The sequence below is a fragment of the Oncorhynchus tshawytscha genome, linkage group LG22, assembly GCF_018296145.1.
Source record: "Oncorhynchus tshawytscha isolate Ot180627B linkage group LG22, Otsh_v2.0, whole genome shotgun sequence".
NCBI classification, from domain to species: Eukaryota; Metazoa; Chordata; class Actinopteri; order Salmoniformes; family Salmonidae; genus Oncorhynchus; species Oncorhynchus tshawytscha.
Window position 1 is genome coordinate 20,495,623 of NC_056450.1, and position 27,978 is coordinate 20,523,600.

The window sequence follows — 27,978 nt, forward strand, 5'->3', positions numbered from 1 at the left end:
AGATTTTAAAGGGTAGGGAGAGGACCAGCATTATCTTAGGGGTGGTGAATGCTGTAGGGCATATGAGAGGGGAGGGGAGTTTTCTGATCTTCCTGTCGGAGTGTATTGCCCCAGTCTTCATTAATATACACAATGTGTGTATTGGTTCTCTCACTGGCACATACTCATGAATAATGAATTATTACCATTAGAAGAAGCCCAGCCTTTTCAGCTTGGCCACACCTCTCTCACAGCCAAGTCACTTATCGGTATTGCTAAATGTGCCAATACACCAGTACATAGATACGGTCTTAACATAAGGGACCAGGGTGGGGCTTTGTTAGTTGGATTGGGATACATTTTTCATGCCCGAAAACTGCAGAGGTGTTCTGATTCAGAAGAACACACGTGCTTCTTGGTTTTTGTTTTCCATCTGCTGCTTTTCATCTCTACCCCTCCCCCATTACCGCAGTTACAACATAGGGAGAGAGAGAGAGAGAGGTGGAAGGGGGTGGGGGTAGTGTGAAATATTAACAATCGCCAGAGAGGGGTTATAAAGCTGAGCTTCTAGGAAGCTTCTAGATTTGAGAAGGGGATGGTAGGAGGAGAGAAGAGGAGACAGTGTCAATGCCACTCATGCCGGGACTCATGCTTTTACAAGAGGAGGAACAACAGATCCTTTGTGCTCATTAAAACATGACACCAACCACTAGCCAAGAATGAGGAAACTAGCCAAAGCTTACACAGTACAACTGCATTCTAGAAGTGATGCGTGCATTCTCATGTCAGAAGGAGCTCCTTGTTTCCAGTAAGTTTAAAACGGGTTAATCACTCAGGAGTTCTGAATGTTACAAGCTGCCACACTTCTTGATAGGTAACATTAGTCACAAAACTTCATGCTGAACCAGTGTTATAAAACAACAGTATTTTTTTGTTTTTTATACACTTGGACGAAATGGCCTCTAAGCTGTGGACAAAGGAGGAAATTAGCTGTCCAGTCTGTTTGAACACCCTAACAGAGCCTACAACTCTTCCATGTGGACACAACTTCTGCCTCGACTGTATCAGAAAATGCTGGGATGAGAGTGGTAGTATCAGCAGCAGAAGCAACGCGGTTTCCTGCTGTCCTTACTGTCGAGAGACATTCAGATTGCGCCCCACACTGACTAAGAACTCAATATTGGAAAAGATGGTGGAGAAGCTAAAGACTACTTTACTCGATACCTCTCCTGGGTATCCGTACGATGGGCCTGAAGACGTGGTGTGTGACGTGTGTACTCTTCTAGGGTCCAGGAGGAAGGCAAAGGCTGTGAGGGCCTGTCGGGAGTGTAAGCTGTCCTACTGCCAGTCTCACCTTAGAGCCCACCTGGATATCCTTCTGTTACAGAAGCACACTCTGGTGGGTGTGGTGGTCAAGGAGCTGCAACTGGAGAAGCTGTGTCCCCAGCATGACAAACTGCTGGACATGTACTGCAGACTTGAGAGGAGGTGTATCTGTTCTCTGTGTGCAGTTGAGGAACACAAAAGCCACCAAACTGTCTCCGCTGAGACTGAACGGGCCAAGAAACAGGTGGGTTTTCATAACCAAAGGACATTTTGAATTTGGATAATTCGATAAATATTGTAAGTGAGCTTCTAGACTTGAGGAAGGGATAGGGGGAGGATAGGGAGAGGATAGGGAGAGGATAGGGAGTGGATAGGGAGAGGGGTAGACAGTGTCAGTGCCACTCATGCTGGGTCTCATGCTTTTACAAAAAAGGAGGAACAATAGATCCTTTGTGCGCATATAAAAAAAAACTACGAGGTCATCTTTTTTATATTTACCATGACACCAACCACCAGCCAACAATGAAGAAACTAGCAAAAACGTACACAGTACAGCTGCATTCTAAAAGTGTTGCGCATTCTCGTGTCAGAAGGAGCTCTTATTTCCAGTAAGTCTCAAACTGGTTCATCCTTCATGAGTCCTGAATGTTACACTTCCTGATAGGTAACATTAGTCACAAAACTTCATGCTGAACCGGTGTTATAAAACAACATTATTTATAAAAAAATGTATACACTGTGACAAAATGGTCTCTAAGCCGTGGACAAGGGAGGACATCAGCTGTCCAGTCTGTTTGAACACCCTGACATCTTCCATGTCGACACAACTTCTGCCTCGACTGTATCAGAAAATGCTTGGATGAGAGTGGTAGTATCAGCAGCAGCAACGAAGATTCCTTCTGTCCTTACTGTCGAGAGACATTCTGCAGGTGCCCCACACTAAGAACCCAATGCTGGAAAAGATGGTGGAGAAGCTAAAGTAGATTACTTTGCTCGACTGAAGACGTGGTGTGTACTCGTGTAGAGGCTGGGAGGAAGGCAAAGTCTGTCAAAGCCCGTCGGGAGTGTAAGCTGTCCTACTGCCAGTCTCACCTTAGAGTCCACCTGGATAACCATCTGTTACAGAAGCACCAGGGATGCAAACTGCTGAGGGCCCAAAAAGGTCATTGAAACATGCAAAAAATCCCTGCTTGGGGGAAATGCAGGTTAACTAATTAAACAAAAAATAATATGTTTTACTTGATCAGTCTATGTGTAAAATAAAAAGTGGTTAATGTGAACCTAACTCACAGCTGAAAAAATGTAAAGAAAGCAATCCAATGTTGTTTGTTGCCTAGACTTTACTGCAATGGAGAAAGAACAATACACAAATATTGCAGTTAGCCATGACATTCTTTATAATAGAACGTTTGTGACCACACGCATCTAAACACATTTTAAATTAGAAATAGAGTTAAACAAATATACTTTCTATTTTTGCTCTATAATAGTGGCCACTAGACATCGATCAAGTGCACAAAACTACATGTGTGCAGAAATAACGTTCACTGAGTAAAAAAAGTTATAATCCCATTCACACACAAGTGTTACTGTCAAGTTCAACACAAAAGCAATATCTTTGGGCTACACTGCAAATCATTACATTGTACACTTTCTTCCTATGGACATCTGTTCTACAATGGCCAGCATTCTTTGTTGGAATAATTGATCTCTTTCAGGCAGAGAGTACAGCTGGCATACCCCTTCTTATCCACTGTAAAAAAGTGAGAAAGAGGGAAAGTCTATGGTGTTCCTTTCACCTCTATGGTGGCATCCATCTTAAGCCAGGCCCAGCTCCAGCTGCACTTGTTTAATAACAAGCAATGCCTACTTTTCACCTAATTCTCTCATTCTGAAAATTAACCACAAATTATAGAGGGAAAACATTAGTTCACAGTAGTTAGTTTGTTAGCAAACTATAACTAGTTAAAATTTCACACAGATTGCCAAGGTCCAGTAAGCAACTAACGTTAACGCTTTATAAGTTGAGGAACGGCAAGGGGTCACAGCGAATTGTCAAGCAGCAGGTGGGTTTTCATTTGTATGTGGATAATTAGATAAATATTGTCAGTGAGTAGCTCCATGAACAAGACCTCTAGATATGCACAAGTGGAACATTTAAAGTAAATTAAAGTATGATCTGTTGGAACGAGAGTGGTAGGTGTGGGATAGTATGCAACGTTTTTACAGTTCTAACTCAAACCTACTGTTCTTAGGTCAGTATGGCCTACCATATTGCATGTTGGAGTGAGAATTATTATGGCCTTCTTAACTGAAATGTATGGGTTTGTTCCTTAAGGCACTGTTGGCAGTGGAACAGATCAAATCCAACAGTAAACTCCAGATGAAGGAGGAGCTGCTGACACAACTGGGAGAGGCTGCGGGATCTCTTAAAGTGAGTTACAAAAAAGTAGATAACATTACTGAGCCACCATTGAGTTTGCCACCCTTCGGCATGCTGTGCCAGTGGAGGCTCGTCCAGGCAGGAGGAAGGTCCTCCTCATTAGCGTACCCTATGTTCCAAAATAGAGCCTTGATGATGACATAAAATTATTGACTAAACAACTAAGATGCTGTCGACTAAACAGAATATGATATGTAGGTTCCCATTCTCATACTAACATACCACTTAGAATGCATGCCCGGACCATTGCTAAGTAGTACTATGGTAGAGTGGATATTGGAATAGAGCCCATGTTTGACTGTACTCCCACTCCCTGTAGGGATTTGCACAAGCTGCAGTGGAGGTCAGTGACATGATCTTCGTTGAGCTGATCCACTCCCTAGAAAAGAGGAGAGCAGAGGTGAGGGACTCCATCAAAGATAGGGAGAAGACTCTGGCTGCTCAGGCAGCAAGAGCAGAGACACGACTGAGACAGGACATAACAACACTGCAAAGGAGAAACAGCGATCTGGAGAAACTCGCCCAAACACAAGACAGCATACTCTTTCTCCAGGTAACTTCCCTTTGGGACACACACACATGCCATCCCCCAGGTGGTAGTGCCAACCGGGTCTCAATGCTGAGCCAAGTCTTTATAAGCTGTCACGTGCACGCAATTAATGCTGCATTTAGATGGTATGAGGTAGAGAGCAAACAGGATGACATTGTTTTCAATGAGAATATGACGGTAAATGCCGTTGAGGCTGGCGGTGAATGGTGTCAGCAGCCACGGTAGACGGGAGTTGCCGCCAGAGTTCAAATATTTCAACATCTGCCTTAGCGTTGTTTTCTGCTGGATGTTGATTTGCACTGTTTAACGGAAATCACCATAGCAACGCGTACCGTCTCGCTGGCTTGCTTTTGCCGCCACCCTCTCTTGTTTTCTTGTCCCCCATGCTGACTGTATGATGGTTTTTGCATCAATCATCTAAACGCAGCCTCAGTCAGTTTTCCAGCTGGCAAAGCTGTGTGGCTGCTGGTTCTATGGGCTTGCCTTTGTTTCTTTCTTTTTGTACATATTTATGTTTCGTCATGATCTGAACAATTAATAATCAGCTTGGTCAAGAACGAGCTGGCCCTGGGCCTAAAGTAAAGTGGCAGTCTCATGGGTGCATATACAGTCATGGCTAAAAGTTTTGAGAATGACACAAATATTAATTTCCACAAAGTTTTCTGCTTCAGTGTCTTTAGATATTTTGTCAGATGTTACTATGGAATACTGAAGAATAATTACAAGCATTGCATAAGTGTCAAAAGCGTTTATTGACAATTACATGAAGTTGATGCAAAGAGTCAATATTTTTTCTTAGGCAAAATTGTGAGTGAGCCCACTCCCTTGGCTGAGAAGCAACCCCACACATGAATGGTCTCAGGATGCTTTACTGTTGGCATGACACAAGTCTGATGGTAGCGCTTACCTTGTCTTCTCGGGACAAGCTTTTTTTCCAGATGCCCCAAAGAATCGGAAAGGGGATTAATCAGAGAAAATAACTTTACCCCAGTCCTCAGCAGTCCAATCCCTGTACCTTTTGCAGAATAACAGTCTGTACCTGATGTTTTTCCTGGAGAGAAGTGGCTTCTTTGCTGCCCTTCTTGACACCATGCCATCCTCCAAAAGTCTTCGCCTCCCTGTGTGTGTAGATGCACTCACATCTGCCTGCTGCCATTCCTGAGCAAGCTCTGTACTGGTGGTGCCCCAATCCCGCAGCTGAATCAACTTTAGGAGACGGTCCTGGCGCTTGCTGGACTTTCTTGGGCACCCTGAAGCCTTCTTCACAACAATTGAACCGCTCTCCTTGAAGTTCTCGATGATTCGATAAATGGTTGATTTAGGTGCAATCTTACTGGCAGCAATATCCTTGCCTGTGAAGGCCCTTTTTGTTCAAAGCAATGATTACGGCACGTGTTTCCTTGCAGGTAACCATGGTTGACAGAGGAAGAACTGATTCCAAACACCACCCTCCTTTTGAAGCTTCCAGTCTGTTATTCAAACTCAATCAGCATGACAGAGTGATCTCCAGCCTTGTTCTCGTCAACACTCACACCTGTGTTAACGAGAGACTCACTGACATGATGTCAGCTGGTCCTTTTGTGGCAGGGCTGAAATTCAGTGGAAATGTGTTTTGGGGATTCAGTTCATTTGCATGGCAAAGAGGGACTTTGCAAATAATTGCAATTCATCTGATCACTCTTCATAACATTCTGGAGTGTTTGCAAATTGCCATCACACAAACTGAGGCAGCAGACTTTGTGAAAATGTATATTTGTGTCATTCTCAAAACTTTTGGCCACGACTGTACATTCAATACCTCGTCACGCACGTTTACTTCTCACATTTACGCACACATCAAATCAGGTTACAGACAGTTAACTAAGACCCTAGACTTAGTGAGTGCAATGATATTAGCAGGCCAGTTATTGGTTTCGTAACAGTACATTATAAGGAAGGTATGAGACCAAAAACTGAAATTATACCAAAAGAAGAAAAAAAACGAACTTATTGATTAATCTTCTCTGGTCTCTGTAGAGGTGGCAACCCATCAGCCTGCTGCCGGATCGTGAACCTAGTGTTATCAGTGAAAGACATTCATTTGGAGCTGTGACGTCAATTATCACTGAATTCAAGGAGCTGCTTAAGGACATGAATGTTGACTTCTTAGAAAAGATTAAACAAGCAGGTTAGTATGGTAACTTAAACGTTTTACTTGTGAAATTGGTGGCAGCGGTGAGATTTTCTTCAGTCTGTGAATGGAGGAGGGTTCTGTTTAAATGGAAAGATAATACAAGAATACAAACTTACAATAACCTATTTGGACATTTCTTGATCCTCTTTGCAGTTGCAAATGTGGACATTTTGGAATCTCCAGTACCCATGACCAAACCTCAGGGCAGGCAAGGTAAGACATTTGCCTCTAGTCCTTTTTCCTGCACACCAAAGAATGAAAATGAAATCATGGATTTTCCACTTTTTCTTCAAGTGAGAAGAGCCCATTCTGAATGCCAGCCAATGCCACCGGTGCCACTGCAAAAAGCATGGAGCAGTAAGTGTATCCTTATTTTCGTTGCAGAATATTATTTATTGAATGTTATTATTGAATGTGGACCCTAAGGTAGTGTCTCTACAACTAGTCGAATGTCCAATCTGTTAACTAAAATACTAACACTCGTCTCTCCAGTAAGCAGAGATTTCACATTTGGAATTCCTAAGACCAGACCCGACTTCTTACACTGTGAGTCATTGTAACAGAGTTATGGCTTTGCGTGTACAGTAAGGCTAGTTTTAACAAGAAGGAATGTGAAAGAGAATAACCCGAACAGTGAAGACTGTTGTCTCTTTTTGTTCAGATGCTTTTCAACTCACTCTAGACACTGATACAGCACACCGCAACTTGTGCTTCTCTGACCAGAACCGCAAGGTGACTCTGGTCAAGTCCAGAGGTCAATCCTGGACCAGGTCACGTCTCCCGAAGACCTTTGACTTCTGGGAACAAGTGCTGTGCTGGGAGGGCTTGACCGGTGCCCGTTACTACTGGGAGGCAGATTGGAGAGGCAAAGGAGTGTTCATTGGAGTGACCTATGAGAGCATTCAGAGGGGAGGCAGGGGACTAGCGTGTGGCCTGGGGTACAATGTAAAATCATGGAGCTTACAGTGCTCTGACACCAGTTACTCAGCATGGCACGATAACATTGAAACCAAGATCACTGCCAAGGTCTCATCCCCTAGAATAGGGGTTTATTTAGATCACAAAGCAGGAACTCTGTCTTTTTACAGCATCTCTGACTCCTCCATGATTCTGCTCCATAGTTTTTTGTCAGAGGACTTCTCAGAGCCACTGTATCCTGGTTTTGGTGTTGGGCTACAATCCTCGTTGATACTTTGCCAATTGGGGAGACAACGACAATTGAGGACATAGACATGCCAATCACTCTTTGCAACTGACTTGTAAGATTGTTTCACATATTATTAGGCTATTTTGCATTCAGAACTACAATGATCCCAATCTGTAATGTATCAAAGTTTTGTATCAAGCTGCTCAGTGCCATATTTGTTATCCTTAGCTATCCAATCTTTTCTGATCTACAAGTTCCAAGGGGTTATGGGGGCTTCTGGACATGTTATGCCTCATGGTGTTGATCACAAGAATGCTTTAGTAGTAACCACAGTTAATAACTTACATTCCGGTACATAGATACATGGGATTTAGATAGCGCTTCCAAAGACCAAAAGGTGCCTTATATTAATTTCAAAGAAACTAAAATCCAAACAAAAACACAGCTAAATTAAACCGAAGCAAAACAGGAAACCAAAAAAAGGCTGCTGAGAGAATAGTCTAGTCCTTTACTCTCCATAGTCATAGTTACGAGCCAGGCATCCACAGACGGCAGGGACTTTGTTCAATAACTTAGCTTAGAACACCCGTGTTAAGGTCATTAAAACAAAGACTAGTTGTTGAAAAGCTATGGTTTGAATTTCTTTATTCATGTTCTATTCACAAGTTTTTTTGTACATTCGTTATTAGCAATATAAAAAAACACTAAATACATGCAGGTTTTAGTGTGATGATCACAGGTTATCATACAATAGAGCAATCCCATTAGTGTCATACATTTCAAATAAAAAAAAGACAGCTAAACACAATACAAAGAATATATATATATAGATATACATAGATATAAAAACAAACGTAAAAACAATTTTAGTATCACAAGTAGTCAATCAAAAGAAGTAATCCACCATTGGCCAGCAATGTCCAACATTTAAATTACTGTTCATAAAGACAAACTTCACTTAACTCTGGATATGAAGCCAAGATGCTTCATATTTCCTTTCCTCAATCAAATATTGACAAACCTTTCAAATACTGAAGTATCACAATTGTACATTTCTCTAGAACATAATAATCTTACTTCCAGTGAGCTCTCTAACTCCACTGCTTAGAAAACTAAGGGATAAGTACCAACAAAAGAAAGGGGATATAAAATAGCAGAAGTCAGTTGAAACTAAAATGTAGGACATGGTTTCTCTGGCTTGAGGTGTTGGGTCTTTTCTGCATGGGATCTAGGGTACTACATTTAAATTATTTGTAACATTTCTAACCTGAGAAGCTAAATTCTGGGATGTTGGCTTCCCACGCCTACAGAAACAGTAGAATAGAGGCAAGACCACGTGGCACTTAAAATGCTCAAAGCAGAGAATGTTTAGTAATTACGCCTATTACTATAATGCAATTGGAGGACAGGGAACACACACATTGTGTATTCACAACCCAGCAAATTAATTTCACTGATTTTTAATCATGTTCGATTAGAAGCCAGCAGCAGTATAAGGCCACATTCAAGAGTAGTACTTTATTTGGTCAAAACAGGGCCTGAGGCCATTATCGCCAATCAAATGAAGGTAATGAAAAAGGACGCGATTATTAAGGAGCAACAGGCAATTAAACTGAAAGCCTCCAGAAACCTTCTCCTGATGATTGAAGTAAATTCCACAGTAACAGAGTGATCCTGAGACTCAAGATTTTTCACTTTAAAAAAAATCTATGGTGAACAAAAAACTGATTGCAAAATTAAACAAACCACAACGACGACTTTTAAAAATGTTAATTGAAAATTTGACAAACACATTTACTCTTCAAGTAGATGTGTTTTTGTCAAATGTTCTGTGGAAATAGTTCAAAGTAGTCCTTGTGCAGAGTTGTATGGTTTGTTTAACTTTGCAATCACTGTTTTTTTGTTTGGCATACATTTTAAAGTCTTAGCATCACTCTGCCCTTGAGCAATTTCAGGATAGCCATGGCATTGGATAAATTCCCCTCTTGTCAACAGCAACACAAAAATCTTACGTTCACATAACATGTCTATATAAATAATTAGCTACATTGTCAAACAAATGAATGTGAGGATTTGCATTTAATTATGTGGGGGATACATTGTAAGGGGTAAACTGGATTAATGCGATGACAAATCATATGAATAAAGTAGTGTCATCTCTAGTCAAACTGCTTTTTATTGATTTACTAATGCATATGGACTGGTTGTACTATAACTACTGGACTAAAAGCAATGGTCAGTCATTGCGCAACAGAGTCTCCAGAGCAATAAAATTACAGGTTGTGCAATAAAGTAGGGATGCACTGATGCCTCCACCTGTTGTAGAACATTGACATATCCCACATCTTGACCAGGCCACTTGCAACACATACAATGCAATGACAGACACTCCCCTCAAAGGATAGAGGTGTGTGCCAAATGACTAGAACAAACCACGCAAAATAAAAGCAAATATATCCCCTTTATAAATTGCATACAATTAGACTCACATAACAAGTCGTGTTACAAATAAACAACTATTTGCTCCCATTTGTGCTTATATTTAAAAGCAGCACTGAACGTGAACTTCGCACAGAACCCCAATGAACTTATCAATACACTCAAATAAAATCACCACGGCTGAAACCCAAAAGCAATGTGCAATCTCGCATTCAACAGCAAGTTACTCTCTCCTCTCATCCTTCCTCTCATCCTTCTTGTTAAAAGTGTATCCATGCTAGGTTGAGACCATTCTCCGCTCTGATACTTTAATATTAACTTTGACCATCCAACCCGACCTAACTAAAAGGTGGAAAACCCAATGGTAAACCAAGATGGCCGACCAAGGCAAGAGATGAGTGCTGTAACTAATAGTGTATGCCACTTCAAGTGACTGAAGAATAACTATCACAACCTTTGCATGGGAGAGAAGGGTTTTGTTTGATGTATTTGACAACAGACAAACCTATACAAGACTAAATCAATGTAGGTCTGGATTCATGGAGAGATGGGCAATGTACATTTGCGTAAGGATTGATAAACATACAATACTATAATTCAATACTATACCGCGTTTTACATAAGCACTAGACATGTAGTGTGTTGGTTAAGGTTCAAAAGAACCTCATATGTGAGTGAACGTCTTATTCTATAACGAGTGCACCTCCTCCCCTGACGGCCGACTCAACGAGAAGAGGAATGTCAAGCAGAACGTACATACATACATACATACATACATACATACATACATACATACATATAGGGCTGGCACAACTACCGTGTAATTGTGTAACTGACGATTATGGATGAAGACAATCATGAAAATAAAATAACAGTAAAAAAAAAAATATATATATATTTTATTTTTTACATTGAATGAGCTGACTGAAGACAGGACCACAGGCATTGTGCAGTTGAGTCCCTTTCAGAGGTAACATGGACTCTTTACAACATGATGAAACTTTGTTGCTCCTTGCTGAAACAAGCAAGATGTTTTAGCAACAGTCTCTAGTTGCCTAGGCAATGACCCCCTCTCTGCAGCAGCAGCACGTGCAGTAAGGAGCGAAGGAGAGGAGAAAATGAGTGTTTAATTTTTTTTTTTATATAAAAAAACATTTTGCTACTCAAACGATTAAAACAGTGACCAGTCATTTGCCTGACCAATAACCGTCATCCAAAATGCCATGACTGTCACAGCCCTACATACATATTTGTGAAGGCCAGGAGTGTGAACGGAGATTCAAACTGCTGTCTGTCTCGCAACATCCCATGAAGACACATCCTCATATGCTTAACTTACCGTATACTCTTCATAATGTAGACACAACAGAGGGTGCGTTTCCCTCTATCTATATGGCTGTTGTCATAATTATATGTAACAGGTTTGGTGTGAATTCCATTCAAACTCAGTCACCCAGTTGAAATTAAATTTGACAATTGAACAAATCCACATAGAAAATAATGGTACATTTTCTATTCACTTGCAGAATTGATAACATTTGAATGCAATTGACTACGACCCTGATGTGTAGAGTAGGAATAGATAGGAGTGTTAGTGAAAGCCTTTTGTCCTATCTGTCCATCCACCAGTCTGTCAGCACCAGGGCTCTCTCTGGGCACGTCCCCGGGCAAGGCTGTCACTTCTCTGCCAGGCACTCCTCATCAGAGCCAAGGCCTCACCACAATGCTTCTGCACCGACGGCTCTGACACCCTCCTACGAGGCAGACACACCTGGAACACAAGAAAAGAGGGTTGAAAAGAAAGTGCGAGAGACAAAGAGAGCAAGAGAGGGACAGAGACACAGGGAAATCATGTTATTGAGCTGATCCTTTTTTACTGTGATCCTTGCCTGTCTCAAACCCCTTCCTCTTCGATCCTTCTCTCCCTTACCTGGAAAATGTCTCTCCAGGCATTCTCTAGCGCCTCCAGCAGGCGGTCTCTCTCCTCACATCCGCTGAAGTACAACACCCAGGGAGGCAGGAACTGAGCCCTGTCCACTGCAAACTCCTATATACAGAGATAATAATAATAACAATAATAATTATGGCAAGAGCAATACAGACAAAGGCAATGCTACCAAATACTAATTGAGTGTATGTAAACTTCTGACCCACTGGGAATGTGATGAAAGAAATGAAAGCTGAAATAAATCTTTGACATTTCATTCTTAAAATAAAGTGGTGATCCTAACTGAGCTAAGACAGGGAATTTTTACTAGGATTAAATGTCAGGAATTGTGAAAAACAGTTTAAATGTATTTGGCTAAGGTGTATGTATGTATTCTCGGCCCTCACTAGCATGAAAACTAAATACAGGCACAGACTGTGTGCGGAAAATAAAATAAGACTTGAGACTCCAATACAATATCTCCAATACAACCCAACATTGCAAAGTTATGAGCATCCTTTCAAGCACACCCTTCTCATTAACCTGTGGTGAGTTATTCACAATTTTCGATTAACAAATAAGGTTTTATATGGAAGATGGTTAAATAAAGAGCAAAATTATTGATTATTATTATATTATTATTTGTGCCCTTGTCCTATAAGAGTTCTTGTGTATTCACACGAGCCGGATTGTGACAAAAACTCATAGTGTGTGTGTGTGTGTGTGTGTGGGGCAGGCTTACAATGATGGAAAAAAAAAAAACATTTGAAAGTGTGCTGACCCTGGTGCTAGAGGGGGTAGACAGCTGGAGGTTGAATGTTTGAAGGGGTACGGGACTACAAACAAAGTTTGGGAACCACTGATCTACAAGATTCTTCATATAATTAAAATGCTTTTATAGTGGTGGCATGTTCAATAGAACAAATTCAATTTTAATTGAGACAAAGAGAAAAGACTAGAGGGCACAGGCAAGTGAGGACAAGGCAGGCGTGAGGTGACTCACAACAACACAGTATTCTTTGTCGTCCTCCAGACTGACAGCAGTGACATCAGAGAGATCAGCGCCGCCCAGCGAGCGGAAGAAGCTAGTCTGGCAGTCCTGGTGGCATGTCAGCAGCTTCCTGTCTGTCACCACCAGGCAACAAGGAATACACAGTGTGGGGGCCACGCCCTGGGGGATCACCTGAAGACAGAAGGGAGGTTTAAAGAATAAAAACAGCTATGGTGGGGGGTGATATAGGGAAACCAGTCTAATTTATTGATAAAATACAGATATACTTAACCTATGTACTTCAGAGCTACTGTTAAAACGACAGGTTTTTTTCTGGACCAAAATCTGGCTTAGGTGGTGGGCATGGCAGGGTTGTGGCCAATGATGCAGTTTTAGATGCCCTCCTGTTGGCTGCAAAATGTAGCTTTTAAAGCAAATTTCCTGCAATTTTTCAGTTCTTTCCATGGGGCCGAGAGAAAATGTGCTATTTTAAAGATAATTTCCTGCAATTCTACACATTTTACCATGGCTTATGCTATCCCGAGTGACTCAAACATAAAATCAATGTGGGCCCATGCCATGACAAAAATATAGTTCATTCTCAAAGATCTTTTTGAAAAAGTATATTAGGTCCATTATGATTGGCATACTTTATATCGTTTTCATCATTTAAGTTTACACTGAAAACCTTTTTCTATCCCGGAAATGTTTATATAAAAAAGATTGGACATAGACGGTACAAAACCAACAACAATTCTATGTAGAAAAACCATGAACTAAATGAAAACAAACATATTTCTGATTTAAAAATCAGAGAAAGATCCCTTGTCTGCAGTCAATCTTTGATTGAACCTGGAGGAACTGAACTCAATGTTGGGAGATAGGGAATGACATGGTGTGGGACAGTTCATGCAAAAATATGTTTTTAATCTAGTAGGGTTTTCTTCCCCTCATGGCTATAGCATGGCAAAATCTGCATGGTCAGCCATGCTCACTCTCATGATTCTCACGGTGCAGTGTGCATGTGTGTCAGAGTGCAGCGTGTGTGTGTATGCCCTCACCCCTTTGGAGACAGACTGGCAGAGCACCAGCATCCAGTCGGCCATGTCTCCCTCATTGTCGGCGCTCAGCTCCAGAGGAGGCCGCTCTGTCAGGATCACCTGGAAGGCATGAGGCTGCTCTGTGCTGTTGGAGCGCCGGCAACCTCCGCAGTACCCACCCCTGAGAGCGAAGAAGGGTGGGAGAGAGCACACAGAAGATGGTCAAACAATGAAAATAGGAAAAGTCAATAGCCTACTATTTACAAAAAATATATATTTTCATAGCGATAGATACCCAACTATGGGTATTTCATCAAATTATGACTTTGGAAAATTCAGCAAAATAAGTGCAATCACCTATGTTTGAACCCAGTGCAATTGTCCAAACAACTTGATCCATAAAAGTGCTAGGAACAGATCCATTCCCTTGTGGAATCCCATCATAAACAGACACAACACACATGTTGGAGGATGAGCAGTAACACGGCGTGCATGCCTTACCCCATAGTGATGGACATTAGTGGTGTCGCATCAGTCTTCTCTGTATACTGGTAGAGAACCCCTTTGCTGAACAAGGACAAGAGGAACACATACTGAAATATATTTAAGCAATAAGGCTCAAGGGGGTGTGGTATATGGACAATATACTACGGCTAAGCTGTTAGCCCCCCAAACCCATGAGGTGCCTTATTACCATTTTAAAAAGGTTACCAATGTAATTAGAACAGTAAATAAGTAGTTTTAATTCATACCCGTGGTATATGGCCTCATATACCATGGCTTTCAGCCAATCAGCGTCCAGGGCTTGAACAACCCAGTTTATAATCTTGCTTTGAGCACAATGAAATGTGCAAATGTATAATTATATTATTACATTGAATATTGCAGTTACATTAAAATAAGAACAGGAATGTGTTACTGTAGCTGTGCTTCAACCTGTTCAAGTAAAGTTACACATAACATTCTATAACAAACGTAATAGAAGGCAGATATATCAGTAACACTTCCTGGAAGACGCATCCAGGTACAATGCTTTATTACTTGTTATAAGCAAGTACGAGCCTGTATGATGTCTTATTATATGGGTTTATTAAAGGTGCAATATGTAGCTTTATGGGCAACCCAACCAAATTCACACAGAAATGTGAGTTATAGATCCGTCATTCTCATTGAAAGTCTTATAAGCGATAGATCTGTTTTATGGGTGTTATGTTTATGCTTACCGTCCTTAACTTTTGTTTTTGCATCTTTTTTTACTTTCGATTTTGTACACTAGCTTCAAACAGCTAAAGATACAATATTTTTGGTTATTGAAAATATATTACACAGAGGTTTAGACGTTACAATGATTCTCTACACTGCTTGTTTCATCACATAAACAGAAATTAGGCAATCAGTTTAGAACTTTAGCAACCAGGCAATGGCAGAGTGATTTCAGCATATTGTTCCTCTAAAAGCCTATGACTGCCAATACATACCTCAGTACGAGGTAACAGCTCTTCCACAGCTCCTTGCCCAGGTAGGTGGTGCATGCTCTGTAGAGTAGGGGGCCCTCTTTAGTGCTGGACGAGTCCCCAGCGCCCACCAGGGCTGTCTGGGTGGCCAGAGTCACATCCATGGGGTCCTCCCAGTGAATCAAAGAATACAGGCGAATGATCACTTGAGATACCTACACAGACACAACGCATCATTACACAAGTGTATCCCTTGTCTATTACACATTGTTGTACATGTGTTGAGCATACTGATTGAGTTGGTGATGTCTGTGGCTAGTCATAGCTATGCCTATAACCACTCCATCAGATCCATGATTGATGAAAGTTAAGTGTGTATTGTAATGTGATTCCAATCAAAATAAGACTTCCTTTCATGAGAGCATAAAATCAGTATACAGGCATTCTTTCAAAATGAAATGTCTTTATTTGTATATTTTAGAAATGAAGGATGTGTGCAGGCCCAGCTAAGTGAGACAGAAAAAATTGGTGGTCCTCACCTCACAGTGGGACTCCTGGGAGACAAACTTGGTGAGGGCCAGTTTCTCCATGGTGGCGTCGGTCAGCACAGAGGGGTAGGGGGGCTCCCTGCACCCCTTTATCATGGCCGATGTCAGGGCTGCCAAAAAACAGCTGGGGGAGAGAGAGAAAGAAAGAAAAAAGAGGATGGTGGGTTAGAAGACAGGGGGATGGATAAAGAGTAACTTATTCTGCTTCTCTTCTCCTTCATTCATACTGATATGGAAACATATGCAAGAGCATGCCAACTAGGAAGTTGCTTTCCACAGTCCAGTCCTTTAGAATTAGCACAGATGGAGGAAAGGAGATGGGGAGAGGAAGCCATTTTAGACTGTGGAGATGCCGCCAGGGAGAAGGAGGGAGAGCAGATTAGAGGCACTCACACAGTAAGCGATGAGTCAGCCGTGTCCAGGAGGAACTGCCGTCTTCTGTTGGTGCACACCAGCAGGAATGTCTGCTGGTCCAAGCCCACCTGAGAGACGGACAGGGACAATAACACAGCACAACTTAGTGGACTGGACATTGACAGTCATTTCCTTCTTGTCGTTTTCCCTTCTTCTGTCCATCAGCTTTTTAGGTGGAGGTCTTGTTGCAGCAATGTGCAATATAAAAGCAATCTTTTCATTTTTATACCCATAGACTTCCGGTCACTTCCCCAGAGTCAGTTCATCGGACTCTGGGGGAGTAAATAAAAGGCCCTCATAGCCAAAATCCCAAAGTATCCCTTCAAGGCATCTTTCATGCACTTCCCTCATACAGTCCAAAGTACTTCATAAAATGATATGGTGGCATCAACACTATTTGGAAAATTAAACTCATTACAAGACTCTAGTCAATAAACTAAGCATTGGGATTTTACTTTTGGTAAATTGCTACCGCTGCACATATGTCTATGAAGGATCTACTACAATTTGCATTTGAACATTTGAATGACAGAAAGTCACAGTCAACGGTTTTCAAATTGGTTGCAAGATTGTCGGCCATCTTGGAATTCCCATAAACAATGACTGGAACAACGCGAATCTAGCAAACTCATCATGAACCATCTGACCTCATGAACATTGTGACACTGTGACCCTGAAGCTAAACATTGACCAAGACAACCCTAAAGCTAAAACTTGAAGAAAAAGTAGTGTCCTTGAAGCCATTCGACATTACAAGAAACAATTCACAGACAATCCTGACACTAGACAACATATCCCAGCAGTATAGACAACTTACAGAGACAAAGTCCAACTCATTGTAAGAGATGGCATCCTCTACTGTGTAGGGCTTTTCCGCTGCACCTGAAAGAGCAAGAGAGAGAGAGCGTTCAAGTGTTGGATGAACAGACAGACAGAGAGACAGCTACAGTGCATTCGGAAAGTATTCAGACCCCTTGACTTTTTCCACATCTTGTTACGTTACAGCCTAATTCTAAAATTGATTACAATACCCCATAATGACAAAGCAAAAACTACTGAAATATCACATTTACACAAGTCAGAGCAAAATATTTATATTTAATGGCTGCCTTTTGACATTGCTTGTCACGCTCTGTCCTATCTATCTACAGTGCATTTGGAAAGTACTCAGTACTTTGTTGCAATTACAGCCTTGAGTGTTCTTGGGTATGACGCTACAAGCTTGGCACACCTGTATTTGGGAAGTTTCTCCCATTCTTCTCTGCAGATCCTCTCAAGGTGTGTCAGGTTTGATGGGGAGTGTTGCTGCACAGCTATCTTCAGGTTTCTCCAGAGATGTTAGATCAGGTTCAAGTGTGGGCTCAGGCTGGGCCACTCAAGGACAATAAGAGACTTGTCCCGAAGCCACTCCTGCGTTGTCTTGGATGTGTGCTTAGGGTCGTTGTCTTGTTGGAAGGAACCTTTGCCCCAGCCTGAGGTCCTGAGCGCTCTGGAACAGGTTTTCATTAAGGATCTCTCTGTATTTGCTCTGTTCATCTTTCCCTCGACCCTGACTAGTCTCCCAGTCCATGCCGCTGAAAAACATCCCCACAACATGATGCTGCCACCACAATGCTTCACCCTAGGGATGATGCCAGGTTTCCTCCAGACGTGACGCTTGGCATTCAGGCCAAAAAGTTTAATCTTGGTTTCATCAGACCAGAGAATCTTGTTTCTCATGGTCTGAGGGTCTTTTAAGTGCCTTTTGGCAAACTCCAAGTGGGCTGTCATGTGTCTTTTACTGAGGAGTGGCTTCCATCTGGCCACTCTACCATAAAGGCCTGACTGGTGGAGTGTTGCAGATGGTTGTCCTTCTGGAAGATTCTCCCAACTCCACAGAGGAACTCTGGAGCTCTGTCAGAGTGACCATTGGGTTCTTGGTCACCTCCCTGAACAAGGTCTTTCTCCCCGATTGGTCATTATGGCTGGGCCGCCAGCTCTAGTCAGTGTCTTGGTGTTTCCAAACATCTTCAATTTAAGAATGATGGTCACTGTGTTTTTGGGGACCTTCAATCGTGCAGAAATGTTTTTCCCCAGATCTGTCCTTCAACAGAATCCTGTCTTGAAGCTCTACGGACAATTCCTTTGACCTCATGGCTTGGTTTTTACTCTGACATGCACTGTCAAAAGTGGGAACTTAAATAGACAGGTGTGCCTTCGCAAATCATGTCCAATCAATTAAATTTACCACAGGTGGACTCCAATCAAGTTGTAGAAACATCAAGGATGATCAATGGAAACAGGATGCACCTGAGCTCAATTTTGAGTCTCATAGCAAAGGGTCTGAATACTTATGTAAATAAGGTATTTCTGTTTCTTATTTTTAATACATTCTGCAAATTTTCTAAAAAACATTTTTCCCTAAGTCATTATGGGGTATTGTGTAGATTGATGAGAAAAAAAATGTATTTATTCCATTTCAGAATAAGGCTGTAATGTCACAAAATGTGTAAAAGTCAAGTGGTCTGAATACTTTCCATATGCACTGTAGATAGATAGGATAGAGCATGACAAGCAAAGTCAAAGGCAGCCATTAAATATAAATGTAATGACCATCACACAAAGACAGAGAGCGCAAGAGATAGATAGAAACAGTAAGAAAGAGAGTATCTGAGAGCGTGATGAGCAGTAAACCCTCACCTTTCCTCAGCAGGTAGATGTAACAGTCAGTCAGCAGCAGGTAGAGAGGCTGCAAGTCCCCCTCCATGTGACCCGTGCTCATCCTCACCATCTGGGAACAGACAGAACTAAACACTCAGGACTGCACCGCTCCCGAGTGGCACAGCGGTCTAAGGCACTGCATCTCAGTGCTAGAGGCGTCACTGCAGACCCTGGTTCGATTCCAGGCTGTATCACAACCGGCCATGATTTGGAGTCCCATAGGGTGGCGCACAACTGGCCCACCGTCATCCAGGTTAGGGTTTGGCCGTCAATGTAAATAAGAATTTGTTCTTAACCGACTTGCCTAGTTGAAAAAAGGTTCATATAAACTCAAAATATACACTGCAAAGCATACTAATAGTACTTGTTTATTCACCAATACATTTGAATAATTTTTCCCCAGTTATGTATTCAGAATGGACATGGTTGTGGCAGCGTCCCGATTCTCAATGCTTCTCCTAGTGTGCACACTCCCTTTCAAGGATTTAAATGCTTTGGATTGGAGGGAAGCATTGGCTGGAGGGAAATTCTACTATTGTTAAATCCATGACAGGGAGGGTTTAAATCCAATGATAAATGCTCAAATTATCATAATGTATGGCCTTTACCCCCCCCCAACATAATATACCACAGTGAAACAGAGGCTTACCTTGAAGAGCTGCTCCTCATTCTCTCTGAAGACGTGGATCATGAGCAGCAGCAGGTGATTGTTGTCCACCCTGAAACGGCCACACAGAATCAGCACACCACTGTGGCTAAAGTATTGCCAATAAAGATATACTTAAAAGGTCCATTGTGTAATTTGGTGTACGACCTGACTGATTTCAGATAGAAATGTGAATTATACATCTTTCATTATGATTGCTTCCCCTCCTCCGTAAGTTTCATTTTACTCATATCAGCTTCATACAGCAATATTATAAACTATATTTCTGGTTATTAAAAATGTTTTTCTTAGCGGTTTAGATGGTACAATGATTTTCTATACTGTACATTGCTTGTTATGTCACAACCTGAAATCAGACGGACATTAAAACATTTTAGAAACCAGAAATCTAAATTCGAAACCAGAAAGCTAAATTCGACATATTGCACCATGAAAAAAAGGTTTCATTCATGGTTCACCTAAAATGGTGTTAAGTAACCCTCAACTCACTTGAATTCTGCAGGATGAGAGTTTTCCGTTGGACTGAGCCTGTCCTCTTCAGTCTCCTCTTCAGTTTCTCCAGCAGCCAATCCATTCTCAACCATTACTGCCTCATCATGCTCTTCCTCCTCTAGGGAGGGGTTCTGTCCTGGCGGTGCCTCTGCCTCAACTTCATGGCCACCAAGAAGAGCCTGTGACTGGCCATGCCCTGCAGTGTCATGGTGGCCACTACGCAGGGCAGCAGCATCTGGACTGTGGGGGGTAAAGCAGTAAAAGTCTGCAGGAGCCGGGGGGGCCTGCAGGAAGTTGGGACTCGGGGCCAGAGCAGGGCGCAGCAGGGGGGGGTGCCTGGCTTCTGGGTCAGGCGGCTCACCCATCGAATCCCCTCGAAAGGGCTGCTGCCCCGGGGGCTGCGGGTTGGCTTCAAGGCTGGTGGAGGAGGGCCTTCTGGGGAGGGAACTCTGCTGGGTTTTTGCCCCCTCCTCTTCTTCTTCTTCCTCTCCAGCTGGTCGCCCCCAGGTCTTCTCCCCATCCAGAGCACCGTTGAGCCGGTCCATGACGTCACGTAGGGGCTGGCCAACGCTGTCCATGGAGGTGTCTGTCATCTCTGGCAGCCGCAGGAGGCCCTCTGACTCTTCCTCCTCCCCTGTCTCCCTCCTGCTGCTCCTCCTCGCCGTCTCTGCTACCCCTGAGCCCTGCGGCAACCCCACAGAGGGGCTCCAGGTGTCTCCTTCTGGTCCCTCACATCCAGCCGGGGCTCTATCGTCTGCCTCCGCCTGCTCGAAGGCCACATTGTTCTGGTCACCGCTCACTGTGGAGCTTTTCACGCTACAGCGCTTCTTGGATGGCTTCCTTCGTCTGGCCATCCTGGTGGAAAAGAAACAACCACGTCATAATGGCGTCATGTGTACTCTTCCTGGGCCCATTGTATAAATTAACAAATCACATTTTCCAAGCCATAGAGCTACAAGGCTTGCTGACCTGTATGTGTGTGCCAATAAAACAAATCAAATATTTATTTGTCACATGAGCCAAATACAACAGGTGTAGACCTGACAGTGAAATTTGGGATGCACCAATATGGCATTTTTGGCCGATACGCATATTTTCCTTGCACGTGCGTACGTGCGATGCACTTATTGATGAAGCCAGTGACTGATGTGGTGTACTCCTCAATGCCATCGGAAGAATCCCAGAACATATTCCTAGTCTGTGCTAGCAAACCAGTCCTGTAGTTTAGCATCTGCATCATTTGACCACTTCTGTATTGAGTGAGTCACTGGTACTTCTTGTTTTAGTTATTGCTTGTAAATAGGTATCAGGAGGATAGAATTATGGTCAGATTTGCTAAATGGAGGGCGAGGGAGAGCTTTGTACACGTCTCTGTGTGTGGAGTAAAGGTGGTCTAGAGTTTTTTTTAATTTTTCTCTGGTTGTACATGTAACATGCTGGTAGAAATTAGGTAAAACTGATTTTAGTTTCCCTGCATTAAAGTCCCTGGCCACTAGGAGCACTGCCTCTGGATTAGAATTTTCTTGTTTGCTTATGGCCTTATACAACTTGTTGAGTGTGGTCTTAGTGCCAGCAACGGTTTATGGTGGTAAATAGACAGCTACGAAAAATATAGATGAAAACTGTTAAATGAAATAGTGTGGTCTACAGCTTATCATGACATACTCTACCTCAGGCGAGCAAAACCTCGAGACTTCTTTAATATTAAGTACTTGGTACTTCATGCACCAGCTGTTATTTATAAATAGACACTGACCACCACCCCTTGTCTTACCGGAGGCAGCTGTTCTATCTTGCCAATGTACTGAAAACCCAGCTAGATGTATGTTATCTATGTCATCGTTCAGCCACGACTGAAACATAAGTTATTACAGTTTTTAATGTCCCGTTGGTAGGATAGTCTTGATTGGAGCTCATCCAATTTATTTTTAAATGATTGCACGTTGGCTAATAGTGGGTAGGGGTGCCTTGTAAGGATCCAACGTTTAGTTGATAATCCGCCTCTAATGACAAGGCACCCCGACCTATGTCCCCGATATTTCCGTCTCTTCTTCATGCGAATGACAGGGATTTGGGCCTTGTCGGGTGTCCGAGGGCTTTGTTGATCTGATAACTTTAGTTTACAGACATCGAGATTAAGTGATAATGTGCCAATTGGATTCAACAACTCCAAGCTCTGTGTTGAGGCTGAGAAAAGTATGGGTAACATAAAAGGATAACCACCTAACTAGGCTAATTCCCATGTAGTTTTAGCCACAGAGGCTAATGTTAGGGGTGTGTGCTGTACCTGATAACCTCTAGCTCGTTGCTGATGCTCTCCATGTTGTCCCTGGTGTCGTGGTGGCAGCTGGCTGTGTGGACGGGTGTAATGTCAGCCGAGGTGTTGGTGTCTGAGTACTCGTTGAAGGGGTTGTGTCTGAAGGTGGGGCTGCGGGGCGGTGGCGGCGGCGTTCCCCTCACTGTGATGACGGCAGCGGCTGCCCGGAGAATCACAGAATCACTGAAGACCGTCTGAGGGTCTGAGGCATTTGAGCGAGGACAGCTGACTGGGTCAGTGAGGTCACCCTCTATGGAGGGGAACACACACAGTCAAATGAATAGCAGAACAGTCACACGTACAGTATGCCACAGGCTACTGAACACACTCTGGGTTTAAATGAATGAGAAGAGATACTGGTGCTTTGGCTGGGACAGGGGTGAGAAGGTCACACAGGCAGGAAGACAGACATAAGCGACAAAGGCCTTGGCTAAACCATCCTACCATAGCTTACTGTACAATATAGTTGATAAAGCATACATAAGGGCACAAGTGTTTATTAAATTGATTTAGGATGTTTCATTATCTGTTCAAATTAGGTGCCTAATTGATATTGTTGAAGTCAATCAATGCAACATACCAGGACTTGCTTGGAGAAATTATAGTTAAATTAAACTACTTAGCCTATGTCAAGTGAATGAATGCAGTGCTACACACTAAAGTTGGTGACAAAAGCTATAAAGGCTGGGTTGAACCTAGACCAAATACATGCATTCCAATGTTTCCACAAAGAGAAAGAGAGAATATTCCACATATATGCCAGTAGATACCAGACAGAGTGAGTACCATTTCATCAGGCAATGCAGCTCTCATTAGTAATATTCCACATCAATGCTGCATTAGCTTTAGGATCACATCTTTAAAGAGAAACATGTTGCGTGGTTCATTAAAACATGATCGTCAACATCTAACAATTCACCAGTGCATACAAATTTCTACTTAGAAAATAACTTACCTGGCCATAAATCGTATTAAATGTTGGCAATAGTGCCACATCATAATTTATTGCATAAAGGTGAGCACAAAATGCCCCTAAAATTATATATACATAAAAAATGTTAACATCTAGGCATCATTATGATATTCCTCCTGTTGTACTCTACAAATGTAATGATATTAAGGAGTGATGCTTGATTCAGTAGTGTCTTCAAAGAGAAGTGTAAAAGCATTACCAATCCATTTTGCCTATTTCCCAAGAAACTAGCAGTAGATTAATCAAAAGCCCTTTGATTCCTTTCTCTACCATTCCCTCTTAGCATTAGCTAGCTGCTTGTTCTTTATCAGTATTTGAGTATCTTAATTGCAATATCAATTAAACCACTGGCTACACACACACACAGAGGACCAGCATGCATTCAGCACACACAGTGGGATGGAGGACATGCATGATGCTGTGAGACGGGGAAGGGGGTGGCAAGAGAGGTGAGGACGGAGACAGAGAGGGAGGGAGGATAGGGGAGGGGTAACCATGTCCCACCTTCCCAGTCTGCACTTGGCTGCAACACGGGGAAGATGTCACCGAAATCATAATCTAAAAAAGGAGGGATAAGACTCAACATTAGAACAGGAAGGCCCGAGAGAGAAGAGACAATGGCACACACTGAAAACATGACATATGAGAGAAATATGATACACATGATGATAACAGACACAGGTATGGGAAGGCAGACAGAAAACTACAATTTAAAAAATGAAGACTCGATGGTTTGTGAAAAGTGATGAGAGATACTGTATGAGAACATTCACACCATACTGTGTTGGGTGCTCAATGAAAATCACTTCAATGTGAGCACTAGACTATTATTTCTACGTAATAACCCATGAACGGGTTAACCTGATCGATCCAACATCAGCTTCAACACCCCATTACTTGACACACCGGCCTATGAATTAGGCTAATGGACCGCATAACACGGAGTGGGTGGAGACTGAAACCAAGGTAGAGAAAGAGAAAGCAAGAAAGAGAAAGCAAGAAAGAGAAAGGTGGAGCCCCCGACCTTCACTGGACGGGGCGATGGCGCTGTCATCCCATTCCAGGTTGGTGGAGGTGAAAGAGTGCAGGGACAGGCTGTCCGAGCTTGGGAGACGCTCCTCAAAGTCCAGAAGGTTATGGGGCTTGTAGTACTCCGGCATGTAGGGGGCCACGTCCAAGTAGGGGACATCCTAACACCCAGAAAACAAAACAATGGAGGTTTGAGAGTGTTGTTGATATTACATTATACATGTCTCTTTTTTGACTGAATTATTTATTGGGTTTTACGCACCAACCATGTACTCTGTTTACATTCTTTGGTTAAGCCAAGTTGTACCTTCTTTTGTTACAATAAAGCCTGAACATTGAACTGTTGGACTTTTGTAAATTAGGGGTATTGATGTGAATTCTAATGGTTTCAAAAAACTGTTTAATACTGACCAACTCCAGATCAAAGCGAATGAACTCCAGTCCCGACACCAAAGTGAGAAAGAGCGTGAGGTGATCATGGCTGCATACCAATGCATTTCTGGGGGAGAGATTAAAAGCAAATGGTGTATTTACAATAAGGAGACTAGCTACACGCATTAGTCAAAAGGAATAATATGATGCTCTTTAGGTCAGAAGACTCACTTGAAGTAATACTTCTGCAGCAATCCTTGGTTCTCTTGGAAGAGACGGAGGTAGCTTTCTAAGGAGCTCTCACTCAGTGCTAGGTATAACCAGGCACGACCTGCACAGAAACACAACAGAAAAATATTTGCTCAGTATGAGGGACATGGGCATAAGTAGATCATTTTTACAAGCACTCTCTATTCTTTCTTTCCTGTCTGAACGTGCAAATAAGTCAAACAAGTATACCTACAAAGAAACCTCTCTGTAAAAAGAGAAACAAACATGTGCAAACCACAGTGGTAATTACTGTAATCCTGACCTCAAATAACAGCATTCTTGTGCTACATTTCTGGCATGTGACACAAGAGGAACTTACATTTGCCAAACCACTAACAAATGTCATTCACATTATGACAGTAAATGGGAGTGTATGAATTTATTTACAGAAATGGCATGTATTCGTGTTTACTACTATGAAATGTTTGTCTCTTAAGTTGCCCACAAGACTGATGTGAATGTGTGCGTAAGATGTGGTGAAAATGATTGTGTTCTTACTTCGCCCAAGGTTGGTTGCTATGTGCTGGAGCTCGTCTATCTGCCGGACCGCTTCCCTGCGGGTGAAGTGTAGAACCAGGACCCAATAACCTGAGGAGATATCCTGCAGCCTGCAATGCACAAAACAGGAGAGTTGAAGAACATAGTTCAAAACGTACAATCACAGACAATGTCAGAGTTAGGATGTATCAAAGTACTGAGAAGATTGGTCTCTCTCAGTCTTCTTACCCATAGAGCAGTGCATGGTCGAGGTGCTCACACAGCCGCTGTAGAACCCGGTCGTGATTCCGAATGGCTGGGGTTTCATCTTCACAGGCAGCAAAGTAACTCTGCAACTGCAGTCAGTGCACAAAACAGGTGGGACTGATGTGAGTAGGCCCACAGCCAAACTAGAAATATGGTTATTTCTTCCCCAGTCATGAGACCCTGAGAGGAGTACCACATGCATCAAATATTGACAGCTGACAAGCATGATTGTGCAATGTCTGTCTGAGGATACAGTATAGGCTTTGATGGAAGTATGGAGCCTGAAATTGGTTAAATGCTACAGTATATCTGATCCCCTAAATGGTATTACCATGACTAACTTAAATTAATCAGACTTTTGTGCGTCACCTCAGAAAAGACCAGTTAAACATCACTGACTGAATATACTGGAATGTAGAAATGTAATAAATTCCAGTCCCCTGATGGTAACGTGACCACGAGACAGACTGGGGACAGGAATTAACCAAATATAGGCAGAAGATGATTTGAATATCATATCAGGCAAGGTCTATAAAGCCGTGGTCGTCTGGCACAGCACAAATACTTTGGAAGGATGGGACTCAATGTTACCACACTGCACAGGTTTATGCAAAGGGTGAATGTCAACATTCAAACAGGGTTCAGCCTAATTTATGAAGACACCTAGAAGTCAAATACTGAATGTCAATGTTTTCACAGTACTCATGTTTATCTGAAGCAAGTTTATTGAAATGTGTTTGGAAAATTAGCAACAATATGTTGTCCTTCAAATAGACCTAGCTAGCTACCCAAGGGTTGCTGAATCGACCATGACAAAGAATTTTAGAAGGAAGTTTATTACGTGACAGTATCGATATGCGGCAGTCAGGCAGCAGCAGGATTAGTGCTGTTGTGCTTTGTTTTCACCAGCCATTGAATGTCTCGACTAACCAATACAATACTAGTGACGTTAGCTAGTAAACAAAACACCCATGTTGATATACTTAATCCATATTTGTTAGCTAACTAAACAATGTTCAAGGACCTTACAGTCATCAACTGTTTTCTTTCATGAACCAGGCCTACTTATCCTAGCATGCGTTTATTTTTACGCCTGCTACGTAACTTAGGTTAATACTCATGTTTAATCTTCAAATAAATTAGCTAGCTAATCATGCTAGCATGAAGAATGTGTGCTTACGAGACATAATATCAAACTTACCTTCTTGACAGACAAATTAATGTTTTCCAATATTCGGTCCTTGACTTTAAGTTGATCCATCACTGGTCTCCTTGGCTGCCTGCAGCTGTCAGCTGATTCCCAGAAGTCTCGATGTGGTCTGTTGATGTTCTCAAAGCTAGACAACTAATAGCTAAGCTAGCTAGCCATATATATTTAATGCTGGTACAGTAATTGGCTAGCACACAACATAAACCATCAAGCAAGCAGCTGGCTAGGTAACGATAACGTTACCGTAGTTAAACTAGCACACAAGACAGTGGCAAGTGCTAGCTACTAACGTTGACTAGTTTCCTAGCTGACGTTAGCTAGCTACGGTCTCAATACTAGCCTCGGAAACGCTTCGAATGACTATTCAACTAAACTGGCTAACACGTAAGCTTGCTAGCTATCTAGCCAACGCGTTACCTTAGCGCTAGAGAATGAATCTCCCGCTGTCATAGGTTGCGTACAGTTTCGGTGTAGCTAGCTACCCAGTATTTTAATAGGCGAATTGTCCTTTAATATATACACTTCTTCAAACTTACTTTTACTGTAGATAAACTTATCATTGTGAAATTGCGAGACCATGAGCAAGGTCAGGCCCAATGTTTAGTCTAGTGGAGGAATAAGTTCTTGACAATAAGCTCAGCAGCTAGCCATTCCAAGTTATACGTCACTAACCGCCTGTCAATGAGCTCGTGACACCAACAAAATGATTGTAGACAGATGTGGGAACGGATAACTCATGTGCTTTATGTATTGATTTGTTGTTAATAAAAATA

General features: G+C 42.3%; 2 protein-coding genes across 4 annotated transcripts; one reads left to right on the forward strand and one right to left on the reverse strand.

The window, feature by feature from the left end:
• Positions 1-395: 395 nt before the first annotated feature.
• Positions 396-8,432, forward strand: LOC112222013 (E3 ubiquitin-protein ligase TRIM16). 2 transcript variants are annotated; one of them, XM_024384539.2, is made up of 8 exons: positions 396-1,549; positions 3,644-3,739; positions 4,068-4,301; positions 6,315-6,465; positions 6,625-6,684; positions 6,766-6,828; positions 6,964-7,017; positions 7,133-8,432. In XM_024384539.2, the coding sequence occupies exons 1-8, from the start codon at positions 935-937 to the stop codon at positions 7,699-7,701; spliced, it is 1,842 nt and encodes a 613-aa protein (XP_024240307.1). In that variant the 5' UTR covers positions 396-934; the 3' UTR covers positions 7,702-8,432. The 2 variants fall into 2 exon arrangements, with proteins under 2 accessions (XP_024240307.1, XP_024240308.1); XM_024384540.2 differs by having other exon boundaries at positions 484-1,549; positions 7,195-7,334.
• On the reverse strand, positions 8,247-27,932 carry plekhm2 (pleckstrin homology domain containing, family M (with RUN domain) member 2). Of its 2 annotated transcripts, XM_024384537.2 has the most exons (20): positions 27,197-27,932; positions 25,978-26,084; positions 25,750-25,859; positions 25,213-25,312; positions 25,021-25,108; positions 24,605-24,770; positions 24,085-24,138; positions 22,578-22,857; positions 20,288-21,145; positions 19,781-19,850; positions 19,111-19,201; positions 17,249-17,313; positions 16,411-16,499; positions 16,009-16,141; positions 15,494-15,684; positions 14,517-14,582; positions 14,037-14,196; positions 12,988-13,167; positions 11,988-12,104; positions 8,247-11,828 (listed from the first exon to the last, which is right to left on the reverse strand). In XM_024384537.2, exons 1-20 carry the CDS (start codon positions 27,254-27,256, stop codon positions 11,691-11,693), a joined length of 3,123 nt encoding a protein of 1,040 aa, XP_024240305.1. In that variant the 5' UTR covers positions 27,257-27,932; the 3' UTR covers positions 8,247-11,690. The 2 variants fall into 2 exon arrangements, with proteins under 2 accessions (XP_024240305.1, XP_024240306.1); XM_024384538.2 differs by lacking the exon at positions 24,085-24,138.
• Between the last annotated feature and the right edge of the window lie 46 nt (positions 27,933-27,978).